The sequence below is a fragment of the Strix uralensis genome, chromosome 25 (assembly GCF_047716275.1).
Source record: "Strix uralensis isolate ZFMK-TIS-50842 chromosome 25, bStrUra1, whole genome shotgun sequence".
Taxonomy (NCBI): Eukaryota; Metazoa; Chordata; class Aves; order Strigiformes; family Strigidae; genus Strix; species Strix uralensis.
In genome coordinates this window covers 1,241,361-1,256,846 of record NC_133996.1, presented here as the reverse complement: position 1 = coordinate 1,256,846, position 15,486 = coordinate 1,241,361, and the positions used below count along the sequence as shown (strand labels likewise).

At 49.1% G+C, this 15,486-nt stretch overlaps 1 protein-coding gene across 9 annotated transcripts in view; it reads left to right on the top strand.

Annotated features, from left to right (window-relative positions):
* The window catches only part of SCMH1 (Scm polycomb group protein homolog 1), a 75,835-nt gene that overhangs the window by 44,679 nt on the left and 15,670 nt on the right, over positions 1-15,486 (top strand). For 8 of the 9 annotated variants that reach the window (XM_074894724.1, XM_074894729.1, XM_074894722.1 and 5 more), the window contains 4 exons: positions 10,180-10,412; positions 10,980-11,106; positions 12,150-12,350; positions 13,028-13,213. In XM_074894724.1, coding sequence (XP_074750825.1) covers positions 10,180-10,412; positions 10,980-11,106; positions 12,150-12,350; positions 13,028-13,213 — 747 coding nt within the window. The remainder of the gene's footprint in view (positions 1-10,179; positions 10,413-10,979; positions 11,107-12,149; positions 12,351-13,027; positions 13,214-15,486) is intronic. The other variant, XM_074894728.1, reaches the window with a different exon arrangement.

Here is a 15,486-nt window from a genome sequence, read left to right as displayed (position 1 = left end):
AGCTGGGGAAGCTGGTAGCCCCTGTGCTCTTGGTTGCACCTGCAAAGGAGCATCTAACTGGCCTTCCAGAACTGGACTCAGAGTTAAGTTGTCTGAGCACTGGAGAAATAAACAACGATGCTGGCAGAAAGAGTGCAAGCCAAGGCCACCAGCTTTGTTAAAATGGGCTGCAAAGATTGCTGAACACTGGCTCATACAAGTGAGTATTTCTGTAAGGGTGGTGAGGATACTCTGCATCGAATAAATAGAAGTGCTGTTGCAGTATGGGCTGTAATTCTGTTGAGGACTTCCTGTGCACGCTAAATCCCTCGAACCAGCCCCACTGTGCAAAACTGCCATTTTTCTCTGTGGTGTTAATGCCTGTGCCAGGTCTGTTCCCAGCATGGTCTTTCTGCTCCTTTGCTTTGCCTTCTGGGAGTGGAAGAGGGAACGGCAGGGAAAAGAGGGGCTGAAGAAGCAGGAATGTGCTGCTCCTCCAAGCTCCAGCCATATAATTGGCAGCATGAGACACTTATGGCTGGTTGTACAGATGTACCACAGCAAACGTGCTGAGAGATGAGGGGTTTATGAGCTGCTATTTGGGGAGAAGCTTGCTTGGCTGCTCCAGTGGTGAGAGACATGATCTGTTTTCCTTTACCCAAATGCTAGCCTTTGTGGTATTTTATAAAAAAGATGCATAACTCAGTTTACCCGTTCATTTTATAATGGTACCCAGTGGATACAAAGCAGTTAATTTTTTTCCTGTGTGGGGGAGACAGTAAGACCTGGGTGTTGGGACTAAGTAAATCTGTGTGCTCAGCACTAAACTGAAAATGGCTTTTGCTGAGGACAATGATTTGGGCATCCTTGCTCTCCACAGCACTGTCACTGTCTTTGTCTCTGATCATGAGCCAGTCACTTATCTCTGTTTATTTTGCCATCAGCAGAATGGGGACTGTGCTGACCCCCAGGGCATTTTGATGAATAAGTCTATTGTGTTGCACACCCGTAACACTTGTTGTGCAGGAGCTCAGACCACTTTCCCCCTGCACTGAGGAATATCTGCATACTGTTATATCTGTTTATACTCTAAATATATCTGTTTATACTCTAAAAAGCGTCAATAACTGCTAAGTAATAATAAGAGTTACTGACTCTGAAATTATGCTGGAAAAGAGTTAAAAACATTAAAAGGTAATTTGACATTGTATGCTAAGCAGAAGAGCCAAAGCAGTGTGAAGGAACTCTTTAAAAATACTCAATCTGATCAAAGAGTTTTCTTAATAGGATCAGTGAAGGGTCTTCGGGGTGACTCTCGGCATGCAGCGGGGCAAGGCAGAGCTTAGCCCTGGCTGAAGATATCCCTGGAAAGGCTGGAACTCTGTGGAAACGAGACTTCAGAGACTGGCTGCAGGTTTGGGGGCTTTTTGCTTGATGTTTAACCAGTGTAATGAGAATTTCTATTTGGTTGGTTTTTAACGTGACATCCAACGCCCCGATCTCTCATTTTTCCAAAGTGCAATCTCTTTCCCTGGCTCTTTCTGGCCACTGCTGTGCTTTGAGCTGATGTTCTTGTGCAGTGAATGTTACAGCCCAAGTTCTCTCTCCTGAAGGAGCACCAGGCAGCTCAGAGCCCATCATTTTGCATCTGAAGGTAGGAGTGGTTTTCTCCACACTCATTGCTTTATATTTATCGGCGTGAGGATCACCTGCTGTTTCTTGCTCTGAAACTCATCTCCTGGCTTCTCAATGGAGCTGCTCACAGGCTGCCACCATCCTGTTTGCCCTGAGAAGTGTGAATCATTAGAAAACTTTCTCACCATGCTTATCCCCTCACCAGGTATGAGTATGTTGTGCAGTGCAGATCCCTGTGTCCTCCACAAGAATGACTGTTTGCTCTTACCTCCTCTAACCCTTGATTTATCCCTATAGAAACCTTTCCTCTCATCCCATGGCTCTACAGTTTTTATAAAAGTGTTCGGTGAGGATCTCAAAGACTTCATGGAGGGGCGGGTAGACTGTATCACATCCGTCCACGTGGTCACTGACCAGTCCAGGCCCTTCCAGGTTCACAAGGCCAGGTTTCTGTTACAGAAGATGCATTGATACTGCCCAAGTAGGTCAGATTCCTCTTGAGGGCCGTGTTATTGGATAAAGACTCAGTTTTGGTTTGGAAAATGTTTTAGCCAGATGCTCTTTGTGCTTGGGTAAAATTAGCTACTTGGGTTTAGCAAATGACTGGGTGAATGGGGTGGACAGTGATGCACAGAAGGGCGGCCTTGGCGGTGGAGAAGTCTCTTTGGGTTGTGAGCTCTGATGTTTGATTCCTGTAAACAGACCCTGCAGGACCAGAATAGGGTTTTTCTGGCCTTCAGCTCCAGTTGTGCCAACTGCAGTCTTCACTTGTTCTGCTTCATGTATCCATATGTGGTTAAAATTAGAGGTAGGACACTCGGGACGTTTTGCAGTGCTGTTATTGGTCTGGCGCTTCAGGCGAGTCACTAAAGCTCTGGCTGTCGGTGTGAAGCCCAGCATCTCCAAGATGTGTTGTGCAGCGCAGTGAACGCCTGGGAAGGTTTTTAAGATCCCTGGCTGCACTGCCTTTGGGAAGTGCTGAGTGTAATTACCAGTATGGTTTAGGGCACACAGGAATGCTGCCTTGAGAGCTGTAAACGTAAGACTTGTGCAAAAAGCAAATAGCGGTTGCTGGTATCACTGTGACTCTTGAGACTTCTGTTATTTAGTTGTTTTATTTTTGTAAATAGAACAACCATAAAAATGCCACAGCTTGTGCTAGTAGGATGTACAGTGACATCTGCAGCGCACAGAGCTCATCCAAGCTTTATGTTTAGTTTTAAGTAACCGTTCTTCTTCATGTGCCTGTGAATGTCCTGCCCAGAAACAGACATTAAAATGCAACCTGATCGTCGGGATGAGCAGGACAGAGGCAGTTTTAGGGGCTGTGGGTTTGCATTTTTGTACATGCTGCCATGTAGCCGCTGGCCAGTGAGGTCTGGAAGGAGATCAGTGAATAAAGCACCTCATGGCTTCCAGCGAAGGCAACAGCAAGTTTCAGTAGTTGAAAGCTGAAACTAGGCAAATCTGGTGTAAAAAGAGAATGCATCTTTGGGAGTTAAGATTAACTGATCATGAGAACATCTAGAACATGTCAAACCATGCAGCAGTTGGCTCCTGTTGCTGTATTATCTATCGTATTAGATACATTCTCTGATCTCTCAGCCTTAGCTCAAGCAGATGTTTTAGGCTGGAGAGCAGGAATCCCTGCAGGAAATACTGAATTATCAGATTAATTGCATTCTGACTTTTAAATTCCAGGATTTGGAGGATTGTTCTTATGCCCTGTCCTTGCAAGGAGCCCATGTCTGCCACCCATACTCTGTCCTTTTCTCCTGTGTTTTGTCTGCCCAGCCTGCTCACAGCTCAGGACATACCAAGTCTTGAGCCTTCCCAGAGCCTGTATTTATATCCCAGTCATGCTCGTGGTGGCCAGTGATGACGGTCTTGCTTTGGAAAGAATCACAGAGGTTTGAAGCTTTCATATCTTACTCTTGGACAGGCACTGAGCTCTGTCCAGTTCCAGCCTTCATGATGCCTGGGTTTGAACTGCTGCATCCAGGGAAGGATTCAGCCAGATCTCAACCAGATTTCTGTTCTCTGGCAGATTTGCTTATCTTAAATGTGTCTCTCTAACCCACCTCTTTGAGTCATGTTTCTGGCCGTGCAGTGCTGAAGATGGGACAAGGGGCAGCTGGAGCACCAAAGAAGCACTGGACTGGGGGTCTACAGGGCATTCCTCATAGGTGCTTTAAAATGGGTATGAATGGTGTGTTCAGTCTTCTCAGAAAGCACCCCCTGTGTTTGGGGACACTGTAACGGTCATTACTGGTATTTCTAGAGAGAAGGGATATGAGCTACAGCTGCATCTGAGAGTACAGTAGCCCTTAGCATGTCAAATGGAGATTGTGGGTTTTGTGGTCCAGCAGCTGTTAGTAAATGCAGACTGTTAAATAGCTGGTGTATCGAAGGGAAAAGTAGTAAACGTTCTCCATTTTCAACTCTTCTGTTCCGTATTTGCCTACGTTGGCTTTATTAAGCACATCATTTTGTCTTCAAGCTGTGACAAACCTGAGATAAGCTGATGACTGACAAACACTGCCTTCTAGTATTGGCTAACCCTCCAAGTGTGGACAACAACTTTACAGGGTCTTCTGTAAATAATCATTTGAGTCACAGTGCAGTGGGCAGCTGCAGGTGCTCCCGGTGCCGTGTGTCAACTGGCAAGGGATGTTTTGGCATTAGGAAATAGAGCCTCAAGTCTGGAATTCTCTGTCAAGTCTGTTTCTGCAAAAAGCCCAGAACTCTTGTTTAAACTAATCCTTCAGTGATCAATAGCCCAGTCAGTAGTGCCCATCTTTTCTTTGGCTCTAAGCTCAGCACCGTTTGATCCTGCATCTTTAGGGTGATGTTTCTCACTGCAGCCAAAATGATCCAGCAAGGAGCCAGCCCATTCCTCCCTGTCTGTGCTTGTACTGGATGTCTGTATGACCAAAACAAGACAGTTCAACCAGCAAAAAACTTTGGTTGATTAGTTTTCTGTTCCATTAGTGAGCTGAAACGATTAACCATGAGTTCAGATCACAGAATCATTCAGGTCGAAAGGGATCTCTGGAGGTTGCATGGCCCAACTCCTTGCCTAAAGCAAGGCCAGCTTTGGAGTTGCATCTCAGAGCTCATGTGAGCACCAAAGCTATGGGGCAGAGACATGCTGCTTTTCTCAGCAACAGCAAACTGTTGATTTTTTAAGTAAGAGGGCCCCACTTGATTTTCTGAAAAGTTGCCTCCTCTCAGTGGCTCATCATGGGGTGAAGACAAGGAAGAAGAAGGTGGGGATGTCCGTGGCAGATGCTCACTGTTGGGCTGGCACTGTCAACAGCTTAATAAGATGCAGTAAATTGAAGTTTTTGGCAGTTAAAGGGTATGTGGGCAATGGTTTGCAGCTGTGAGATGAGCCTGCTTGCTGGGCACAGCTGTTACCACTGCCGGAGCTCGGTGGGTGTCGGGTTGGGTGCGAACAGGGCTGAGTGCTCTGTGCTGCTCCTTGCCACAGCAGTCCTGTGCTTCTTGACCACATCCTTGTAAAGTCAGGGGCTGAAATCCTGAAGGAAAATTAACAGGCACCTGGCAAAGACTTTAGGCTCCTTTGGAAGCATCCAGTCACTGGAAGTGGTTATAAATGCCTCAGTGAGAAGACAGCAGCGTGGCCAGCTGTAACTGTGTTTTTGGGACTGTGCCGTTGCTGCACGGGTGCCGCTGGTGGGACGACTCTGCTCTGAAGAGGTTGGTGTCTCCTCATCGTGCTGACCTCATGCAGCTCAGTACATCTGGTAGGGGCAACAGAAATGAATTAGCGTGGGCTGGTGTTTTCTCAGATTCTGGTTAAAATCAAACAAAAAGCCAGGCAAGTCTGCTGAATGGCGTTGGACCATGGGATTATAATACCTTGTTCCATTAAATCGCTCTGGGTCAGAAAAATATCCGTGCATTGTATCAGTCTCACTGAAGCAGCCACAGGAAAAAATATTAGTGCGTATTCAGCAATGTATTCAGCACTGTATCCAGTGATACTGTTAGGCACAAAACAACAATCTAAGTCATTTTCTGTGTATTTATGCCCTGAGCTGTCTGCACATTTAGGTGTAACTTAGCCTGTTCCATTGAGCAGTAGCAGCTCCTCCGTCCCTGCGGGAGCCGTGGCTGTGGCAGGGACGTGCTGCCAGGGGCGGCAGGCGCGGTGGAAACTCCTCTGGCGTGGCTGAATGAATTGAGGTTTCCTATCATGTGGTCTGCCCACACCAAGTTATGGGCTTTTATTGCCCTAAAACCAAAATTGACTCTTTAAGCCTGGCAAATTGATGTTACCTGTAATATCTTTACAGCCGAAGCGGACAATAAATGTTTCTAGCATTTATTGCACCAAGAGATGAAATAATTTTTTTATTATAAAATTATACAGTGAAAGCTTGCACACCAGGAGTTCACCTGACATAGGTCTCCTTTTCCCTGCACTGGGATTTCTCTGTGACATGGTTCCAGCCTGGGGGCCAAGGGTGCAGTTCAGCTGCTTTGCCTACTGCATCCCAACTTCCCAAATGCACCATTTCTGTGGGTTTTTCACTAGTAAAACTGAGATTGTGTGTTTGCTTCACAGCTTGTCTGTAGAATCCTCAATTTCTCTTCCAGGTTAGAGAAACCTTGTTGTGGCACAGCTTGGCTCAGACAGTTACCGTTGGTGCAGGTTGCAAACAAAACCCCCCCCGCATTGCTTTACACATCCCTTTGTTTAAGAGTTTCTTTGAAGTATGGAGCGTTTTAGCCATGTTTATCCTTGTTCTATCAACTTGTGGGATTCTAGTAAATCCTTTAATACAAATATTTCCCCGCTGTGATCAGCTGTGCACACATAAGGCTGGAGGCACAGCAACTCGGTGATCAGTGCCTGTCCTATCTGTGCCATTCCTCTCTGCTAGCGCAGCTCAGTGCCACATGTCACCTGTAGCAGGTGACACTTGCTGTCCTGGAAAACCATCAACTGTAAGAAGCACTTAAGCTGTTGTATTCCTTTTCTTGCCAGCGAAGTATCTTGCCGTTAATAGTAACATCTCCAACAAGGAGTAGTGAAACCCTGTTTCTACTGCAATTCTCTGTATCTGGCTGACACCAAAAAAAAGACATTACTTGGGAAGTGAGATCCCTGAGTGACTGTGTACTTCTCCCCAGCATCTGACACAGAACGCTAATGCACAGAAGCAAGGAAATAAAATTAAACTAAACAAAAAAATTGAGGGCACCAGAATCTCACCCTGCCCAGGTGACAAAGCAGAATGGGGCTGGTTCCTGGATGCGCCATGCACCGTGTTATTTGCACTGGTGCAAAGTGACATTAGGGTAGGTGTAAACCACCCGAAGACAACTGCAGGACATTCTGCACCTCACTTTCTGTGCAGGTTACTTGTAGCAACACCCAGGAGCGCAGTGTGGTAGTGCAGGGACAGCAGAGTCCATCAGCTCACAGCAGCAAGTGGAAGTGTATGCAAGATTTACCAGTGGTTGCCTGCCACAGGAGTGCTGCCTGGTGTTCCTGGCCCTTCTCCGTGGTACCTGCTGACCTCTGAGTTCTAAACATGCCCCGGCCAGGCGGCCTCACTGTGACACTGAGCTGGCAGCTGGAGATCAGCTCGCTCTGCCCTCCTGCCCTGCACAGCCAGCTCTGGCACAGCCAACAGGACAGAAATGCGTGCCAGGCTGGCGGCTGGGAGCCCCCGTGGCTGCTCGGACCTGGAGGAGTGCCTGGCCAGTGCGCCTGCCCGCGTGAAGTCGTCGAGTCCTGCTGTGACGTAACACCAGTCCTGGTTTCGAGCTGCCTGAATGAACCATTCACTCAGGTTTTCTTGGACCTGGCAGCCAGGTTCATGCCCAGTCTCCCTGTGGAGAGCACAGGGTACCGCAGAGTCAAAGCCAGTGAGCGGAGTCAAACCAGAAGAGCAAAGCAGCATCGTCCACCTCCAGTGGCTTGTTCATGTAAGGGCAAAATAAGCTTCCACTGATGGGACCTTATACACATACCAGCCGTGCCAGGTGATTGGGCCCAGTCAGCACGGGTTTATGAAAGGCAGGTCCTGCTTGACTGACCTGATCTTCTGTGACAAGGTGACCCACTTAGTGGATGAGGGAAGGGCTGTGGATGGTGTCTACCTGGACTTTAGTAAAGCCTTTGACACCATTTCCCTCAGCATTCTCCTGGAGAAACTGGCTGCTCATGGCTTAGAGGGGCGCACCCTTTGCTGGGTGAAAAACTGGCTGATGGCCGGGCCCAAAGAGTTGTGGTGAACGGAGTTAAATCCAGTTGGTGGCCGGTCACACGTGGTGTTCCCAGGGCTCAGTACTGGGGCCAGTTCTGTTCAATATCTTTATCAGTGATCTGGACGAGGGCATCGAGTGCACCCTCGGTAAGTTTGCAGATGACACCAAACTGGGTGGGAGCGTTGATCTGCTCGAGCGCAGACAGGCTCTACAGAGGGATCTGGACAGGCTGGAGCGATGGGCCAAGGCCAATTGTATGAGGTTCACCAAGGCTCAGGGCCGGGTCCTGCACTTGGGTCACAACAACCCCCAGCGGTGCTACAGGCTTGGGGCAGAGTGGCTGGAAAACTGCCCAGAGGAAAAGGACCTGGGGGTGTTGGTCGACAGCCGGCTGAATATGAGCCAGCAGTGTGCCCAGGTGGCCAAGAAGGCCAACAGCACCCTGGCTTGTGTCAGGAATAGTGTGGCCAGCAGGACTAGGGCAGGGATCGTCCCCTGTACTCGGCACTGGTGGGGCCGCACCTTGAATTCTCTGCTCAGTTTTGGGGCCCTCACTGCAAGACAGACATTGAGGTGCTGGAGCACGTCCAGAGAAGAGCAGCTGGTGAAGTTGGTGAAGGGTCTGGAGCACAAGTCTTGTGCGGGGCGGCTGAGGGAACTGGGGGGGTTTATTCTGGAGAAGAGGAGGCTGAGGGGAGACCTCATCGCCCTCTACAACTAACTGAAAGGAGGTTGTAGCGAGGTGGGTGTTGGTCTCTTCTGCCAAGTAACAATCTATCCAACAAGAGGAAATGGCCTCAAGTTGCACCAGGGGAGGTTTAGGTTGGATATTAGGAAAAATTTCTTCACTGAAAGTGTTGTCAAGCACTGGAACAGGCTGCCCAGGGAAGTGGTTGAGGCACCATCCCTGGGGGTACTTAAAAGATGTGTAGACATGGTGCTTAGGGACATGGTTTAGTGATGGACTTGGCAGTTTTGGGTTTACGGTTGGACTTGATGATCTTCAAGGTCTTTTCCAACCTAAACGATTCTCTGATTCTATGCTGTTCACTCGGTCTGTGCTTTGGTTAGCAGTGAAGTAGTTACAGAGCCGTCAGCTCACTGGCCTGTCTCTGGAGTATCTCCTGACTCAGAGTTTTCTGCTGTCACCTTGCAGCCCACTGATCTTCTCCAGACCCCTAGAAAGTTGGACCCAGCTCAGTTTGCTGCTTCTGAGCTGTCAGCAGGAAACAGTGTCTTTGTGCCAAGGGAATGAGTCCTTGCTCACAGTAACTGCTCATAAAAGCCTTGTTAGAAAAACCTTAAAAATCTCTTTAGATACCCACAGTTGTGCCACTGTTGCGGCTGCTTGCCATCCTGGTATCAATCTTTTATTGCAGTCTGTTTCCTTGGCCAAGATTTTCTCCTTAACTATAAAGCCCCTCACTTCAAAGGTGGGTTTTTTTTCAAATTCAGAGCCTCTGTGTTGAATACACAGTGTGGTTTCCAGGTCAGAGAAACAAGACATCCTAAAGCTCAGTGCATTTTTCCAACTCTAGGAGGGTTTTATTTTCTTTTTAGCAGAAGCTTAAATCTAAAGGAAATATTGATCTGCTGAGCTGGACCAGCTCATCTCTAGCCCTTAGCAGGACTTGGGAAAGATGAATGACCAAATTCAGGGGATTTGTGGCTAAATACACTGGAAACCTGGTTTTGTCATGGAAAGCATGAGAAGATAAGAAGGAACGGACTGTGTGCTGGCACTTCCCTTTACCTCTGGCAATACAGTGAGAGGGGCAGTTCAGCTGATCCAACTGAGATGAGCTGTTACTCAGGGCCAGGAGCAATAGTCCTTGCCATTGAGGATGGAGCTGGTACCTTCCACTGCAGTTCACTGGTGATTTAGGGACAGAGGAAATTTGACTTCTGCCTTGAGAAAGGGGATTTCCAGCACAGCACTGGCTCTGTGACTATCAGGCAGGTCTTGGCTGATCCTTCCCCTAGGAATGCTTCCAGTGCATTTTACATGATTGCTGGCAGGTCACCACTCGCAGAAGGAAGAGGTGTAGGTGCCAGTTATTTTCAGGCAGGAAGGTATGGCTGAAAGCATGATCCTTCTGGAGTTCAGCCCATCCAGGCTAAGCCACAGTGTCCCACAGCTCAAGTGCTGAACCAAGGATCAGTGCATTTGGTTTTTATTCTGGCATGGAGAGCAGCCTCCATTCAGGGGGCTGTGAATACTCCAGGTTTTTCCATGTGACACTGTATAAAGATGGAGGCTGCTCTTGTTTTGATTCTCGCCTGATTTAATTATATTTGCTTTTTCTCTTTTTATTTCAGTTGTGATTCCAAAGAGCCCTTTACCTGCCTCCGAAGTAAACTCGGAGAAACCTAGCATGCACAGTAGCACAAAGACTGTTTTGGGGCATCAACAAGGGCAAAGGCGTCGCAAAACAGGGAAGAAGCGTGGTCGAACGACCAAAGCGCTAATCCATCACCCCATGCCTACACCCTCCAAGTCAGTGGAGCCTTTGAAATTCCCCAGAAAGAGAGGCCCCAAGCCTGGCAGTAAGGTAAAAGCTGATGCTGATGCAGGCGGGTGAAAAGCAGGTGCTGCAAGTTCTGCCATGGGATGGTGCATGCGTGTGTTTGTGCACGTTTGTCTCAGCCTCTGGCTGTATGACTGCAGCAAGTAGGAGACCAAAGGGGTATGTGGGCTGGGAATATCCCTCAGAGTCCAGCCCCAGAGCTGTAGAGAATGTCTGTGTCCTAAAGATCATTTCCATCAAGAAACTGTGTCTTTGGAGCTGCAAAGCTTCATTAGCTGTGAAGTAGCATGGCAGATGCTGTGATCATGACAGGATGGCCAAACGGTGGAATAAGCAATTCCGTCCATCGTGTGTAGCTAGTCTAAGTCAAGCAGAGGTGGCAGATCTCAGACTTGTTATTTTTTCAGGATTGTGGTTTATAAAACACACACATATTGATTACTAGGTTCTTGAGACTCCCCGTCATCATCATCAGAAGTGTGTCATGTTCCACAGTGCCTTGTCTGTTGGATGCAGAGGAAAGAGTGTAGTGATCATGGGTGGTAAAGGAGAGCAGGGATAAAAGGAGAAATATCTCCTCTTTTTCTGCAGAGGAAACCTAGGACATTGCTGAACCCAGCACCCACCTCTCCAACAACCAGTACCCCAGAACCAGACACAAGCACTGTTCCCCAGGACGCTGCTACAATCCCCAGCTCTGCCATGCAGGCTCCCACAGGTAAGGGTCTCAAACCACATTCTTGACAAGATTGCACAGTTAGGAGCTGCATCAGTCAGAAAGCGACACACCAAGTACTTGCATTTCTTCTTAAACCTGTGAACCAGCAAACGTTACAATTCCAGAAAGGCTGGCCTAATAGAGAGTGTGTCAGGAGGAAAAGCGAGGCACAGGAGTTCAGATCAGCTGTTCGTTTATCTCTCTGTCCATTTTGGAAATAATGAAGTCATAGCAAGATTGCAAGTCCATCTGTTCAGCGCAGGGACCCCTTTCCCTGAGTTACCACATGCATGCTAGTGACTCCACAGCTCTCGAAGGGCACTTCTCGTGGCCCATCGTGCCCAGAGGCAGTAGGGTGTGCAGCACCTCTCGTGAGTCCAGGGCGTGAGCTCTCCCAAACCGTGCCAGACACAGCTGCTGAGGCTACAGCGAGATGCAGAACAACCGCTGAACAGCAGTGGCAGTGATCTGTTCAGCTTCAGCCAGGATATCAAGGCAAACAGGGACAAGAGGGAGCAGGGGAGGAGTAGGAGTGGCAGTGCAGAGTATATGCTCTGCTACAGCTGTGAGATGTAGCTGAAGATTAATCTGGGCAGGAAAGTCTAACGGTCAAGCACTGGATATGGGCTGAGCCCTCTGTTTCCCCAGAATGTAATTGGCCCATTTTCAGAAGAACCTAAAGAACCCAGTTTCCCTAAAAACCGGGGACTGCGTTCCTTCATCTCCTTTGAAGATCGCAGCCACCTCACCTGGCTGGCATGAGAACCACTTTGCAGCCTTGCTTTTGGGAGCCCCAGTGCTGGGGAAAGCGTAGGAGAAACAGCAGCAGCTTGGAAGCTGAGTGTGAGGCAGGAAGATTTTGGAGGTGATTCCCCTCTGTAAGTGGCTCTACTGTTAGGATGCAGACAGGCAGTCGTGGTGGATTCCCCTTTGTGAGTGATTTGACAGTCTTAAAACCTCAGCATCTCTCAAGCTGGATTTTAGGCATCTGTTTCTTGCTTTCTTGAGTGGGTTAATGGCAAACACATTTCTCATCTTGGCAGTTTGCATTTACTTGAACAAGAACGGCAGCACTGGGCCCCACCTAGACAAGAAGAAAGTTCAGCAGCTGCCGGACCATTTTGGACCAGCTCGAGCTTCTGTTGTCCTGCAGCAAGCAGTACAGGCCTGCATTGATTGCGCTTATCATCAGAAAACAGTCTTCTCCTTCTTAAAACAAGGCCACGGGGGAGAGGTCATCTCAGGTGAGAACTGGCCCGCAGCACTTTGCCTTCAGAGATGTCGTTGCAAGAATTCGCTTGTTGGAAGATGTCTCTCCTGAAGCTTGGTGCAGTCATGGGCCAGGGGCAGACAGAAGATTTCTGTCTTCTCTTTCTTGCCAAACATCTGTGTCAGCGGAGCAGCAGGTAGCGGCTGACTCCGAGCAGAGCGGTTAGCGTGGCCTCCAGGCACAGCTGCTGGAGGAGGCAGCGTGCGGCCCTGGTGTCCGCCTGGGCAGCGTCACGCTTCACCCATCGTCCCCCAGCGCTGCCCGAGCCCCCAGGAGGAGGCAGAACGGGTGGGATTTCCTGAGCTCCTGACGGAAAGACAAGAAATACCCCGGTTTTTAATTTTGCTTTTAAGCCCAAGTTTACCCGGATGCTGGGCGTGCAGGCCCCTCCTTGAATGCCTTTCCATTCCCTCGAACGCAGCTTCTCAGGCGCTGCAGCCCCGTGCCTGATGCTGGGTGCAGCAGACTGGTTTTAGCCTGTCCCAGGGAAGCGAGCTCGCCAGCGCTCAGCCAGCGGAAGGCAGTGGCTTTTGTTTGCTCTAGTCTAGACCAGCGATGCTGAGATACAGAAGCTGGCTGTGCAGCCCTGGGCGTAGTCTCCTGCCTTTGCTGGGGGTTTACGTGTTGGGCTCTGTTTGTTTCTGTCTCCAGCTGTGTTTGATCGGGAACAGCACACTCTGAACCTGCCAGCAGTAAACAGTATCACCTACGTCCTCCGCTTCCTGGAGAAGCTCTGCCACAATCTTCGCAGTGACAACCTCTTTGGGAACCAGCCTTTCACTCAGAACAGCCACATGCAGCGCTCACACGAGTACGACCACGACAGGTATCTACCAGGTAGGAGCTGGGGCGGGGGCGGCATTGTAGGGACCCCAGGTGCTCTGTGTCTTAACCCAGATTTTATCTTTATCTCAGGAGGCAGGCGTGTGTTTCAGAGCCCTCTCCGCAGGGTTCATTGCATCACACCTAGTGTCATGCACATCCCCACAGGGCTCTTTTTTGTGCAGAATTCAAGTTGCCGTATTTTCTGCCTGTCGGTCTGATTTCCATCTCTGCCTGTAGGTTTCCGCTCATCCGTGCTGTCTCCTTGTCTTCCCTCCTCTCCTCGTCCCCCAGTCCTTCCCGCTTCCTGTAATCTGATTATAGTGACTTCATCCAGTTAGGAATTGAGGTGAAAGACTGCATGAGAAGTAGAAGAGTGATAACGTGCAGCGTGTGAACTGTAATTAGAAATGGAATTAAAACCTAGCAGAGCGGTTTCCACACTGGCTGTGAATCTGCTGCCAGCAGAGAGCACATCCAGCCCTCAGTGAGAGCGTCGCCCTTTCAGGGATGATGCACACTGCAGTGATCTGAGGCATAGGTGGCTTTGTTTTTCTTGGCATGGCTAACGCTCCACTGTGTTGAAGCAACACACCCGTGGCAAGATAGTTCATGCCGCAATGCAAATCATCAGGCTGCAGAATTGCTCTTAAGCAAAAGCACTGGTAAAGAAGACGACCGATACTTTTCCACGCAGTGCTGTGTAGCGGCAGCAGTCGCTGGGGTGATAGCTGCCTCCCTGGGCTGGCTGCAGGGCTCTGGGGGAACTACTGCTGTGGGAATGCCAGTCGTGGAGAGGATAAAAGCTATCTGTACCCTCTTTTGGTAGTTGACAAGTGTCTTGTGCTGATCTGCTCTTCTGTCTTCCTTCCTCCACTACCTTTCTGCCCCGAGTCAGCTGTTGTACTGTTTGAGGTCTTTCCACAGTCAATCTTCTGGATAATTATGGCTCTGATGAGAAAAGCAGGAATTTCTAGTGTAAAAGGATAAGCACTTAGGAAGAACTATTTAAGGAAGAAGTTGCTAAGCGTGAAGCTCAGGGGCAACAGCCTAATGCCAGAATGTTTCATTGCATCTTGCAAAGCATCAGTACTTGGGAAGGGATTAGCGAGAGTCTAAAGAGCGTGAGGATCTCGGAGTGACCGTCCTCTGCTTCCTCCATGGCTGATCAGCTGCCTGCAGGCTGGGGCTGTGCAGAGCCATGCTGGAGCCAGCAGTGCCGGGAGCAGGGAGCTGTGCTGTGCTGTGAGAAGCTGTAGGAAGTGGGTTGGCTGCTGTGTCAAGTACAGGAGCAGCATGTCTAGTTACTAGGACTAGAAGTTACCCCTCTAGGGAACCCTCAAATAGAAGAAATCCCCATGTTTCGGTGTGGAAGTACTCTGTTGTCATGAGAGAGCAAAACTGGAATGGGAAGAAGAGGACCCAGGGTCTGGGCATGGTAGCAGGCTCGGATGGAGAGGGTCCTGCAGCTCACACACGTGCTTTCTAGCCACCATGAATTGTCAGTGGTGTCTGTGCTAAGAGCTGGGCTGCCTGGCAGGGTGGAAAAGTGTGAAGAGCAAAGTCAGAATTCAGGGAAACTCAGGCAGAGCAGCAGATGTGACACGATGCTGAGACCTGCCCATCCTGAAGTCTTCTTTAGAATGTTTGCAGGGATTAAAGAAAGATTAACCACAGTCCAGAGAAGTGGTAACACCTACTCCTGTAGTTCATACTGATGTCTCGAGGATTGCTGGGCATCTGGTCATCTAACACCTTTCTCAAGCACCTGAAAGAAGATGATAAACGTTGTTATCTACACTTTACAGTGGCTTCTGGTGAGGGAAAAGAAACAGTACCGACGATTTTAGAGGTTAGGGCTGGTCATGGAAGGAGGATACAGTTGTACATCAGCTTAAATCACACCAAGTGTCAAGGCTGCTGTGGCCTCGCCTTCAGCTCTGTGTCCTGCCTTGTTTCGTCTACAGTACAGGTGCTCGTGTGCCTGAATGGGGCTGGTTCTTGCAGAGGACAATCACTGGTTAGGACTGGGAGCTGGTCTCCATTCCCAGAGCAAACTCATTTTATAGGAGCACCACTGTGGATGCCGTGGAGAATTCCTGCGTGTGCTTGGGGCAGAAGAAGGAAGGCCTGCAGCAGCCCTTAGGTCAGCTGCATCCTGGCATTCTCTCTTGCTAAGTAAGCCGTAATCATGGAAATAAGGGGAAATAGGTCAAGTTGTACATCAGGAAACAGTAGATTTGCAAGAAAACAAGAAGTCGGTTGCTGTTAATAGGAACAGGGATGGG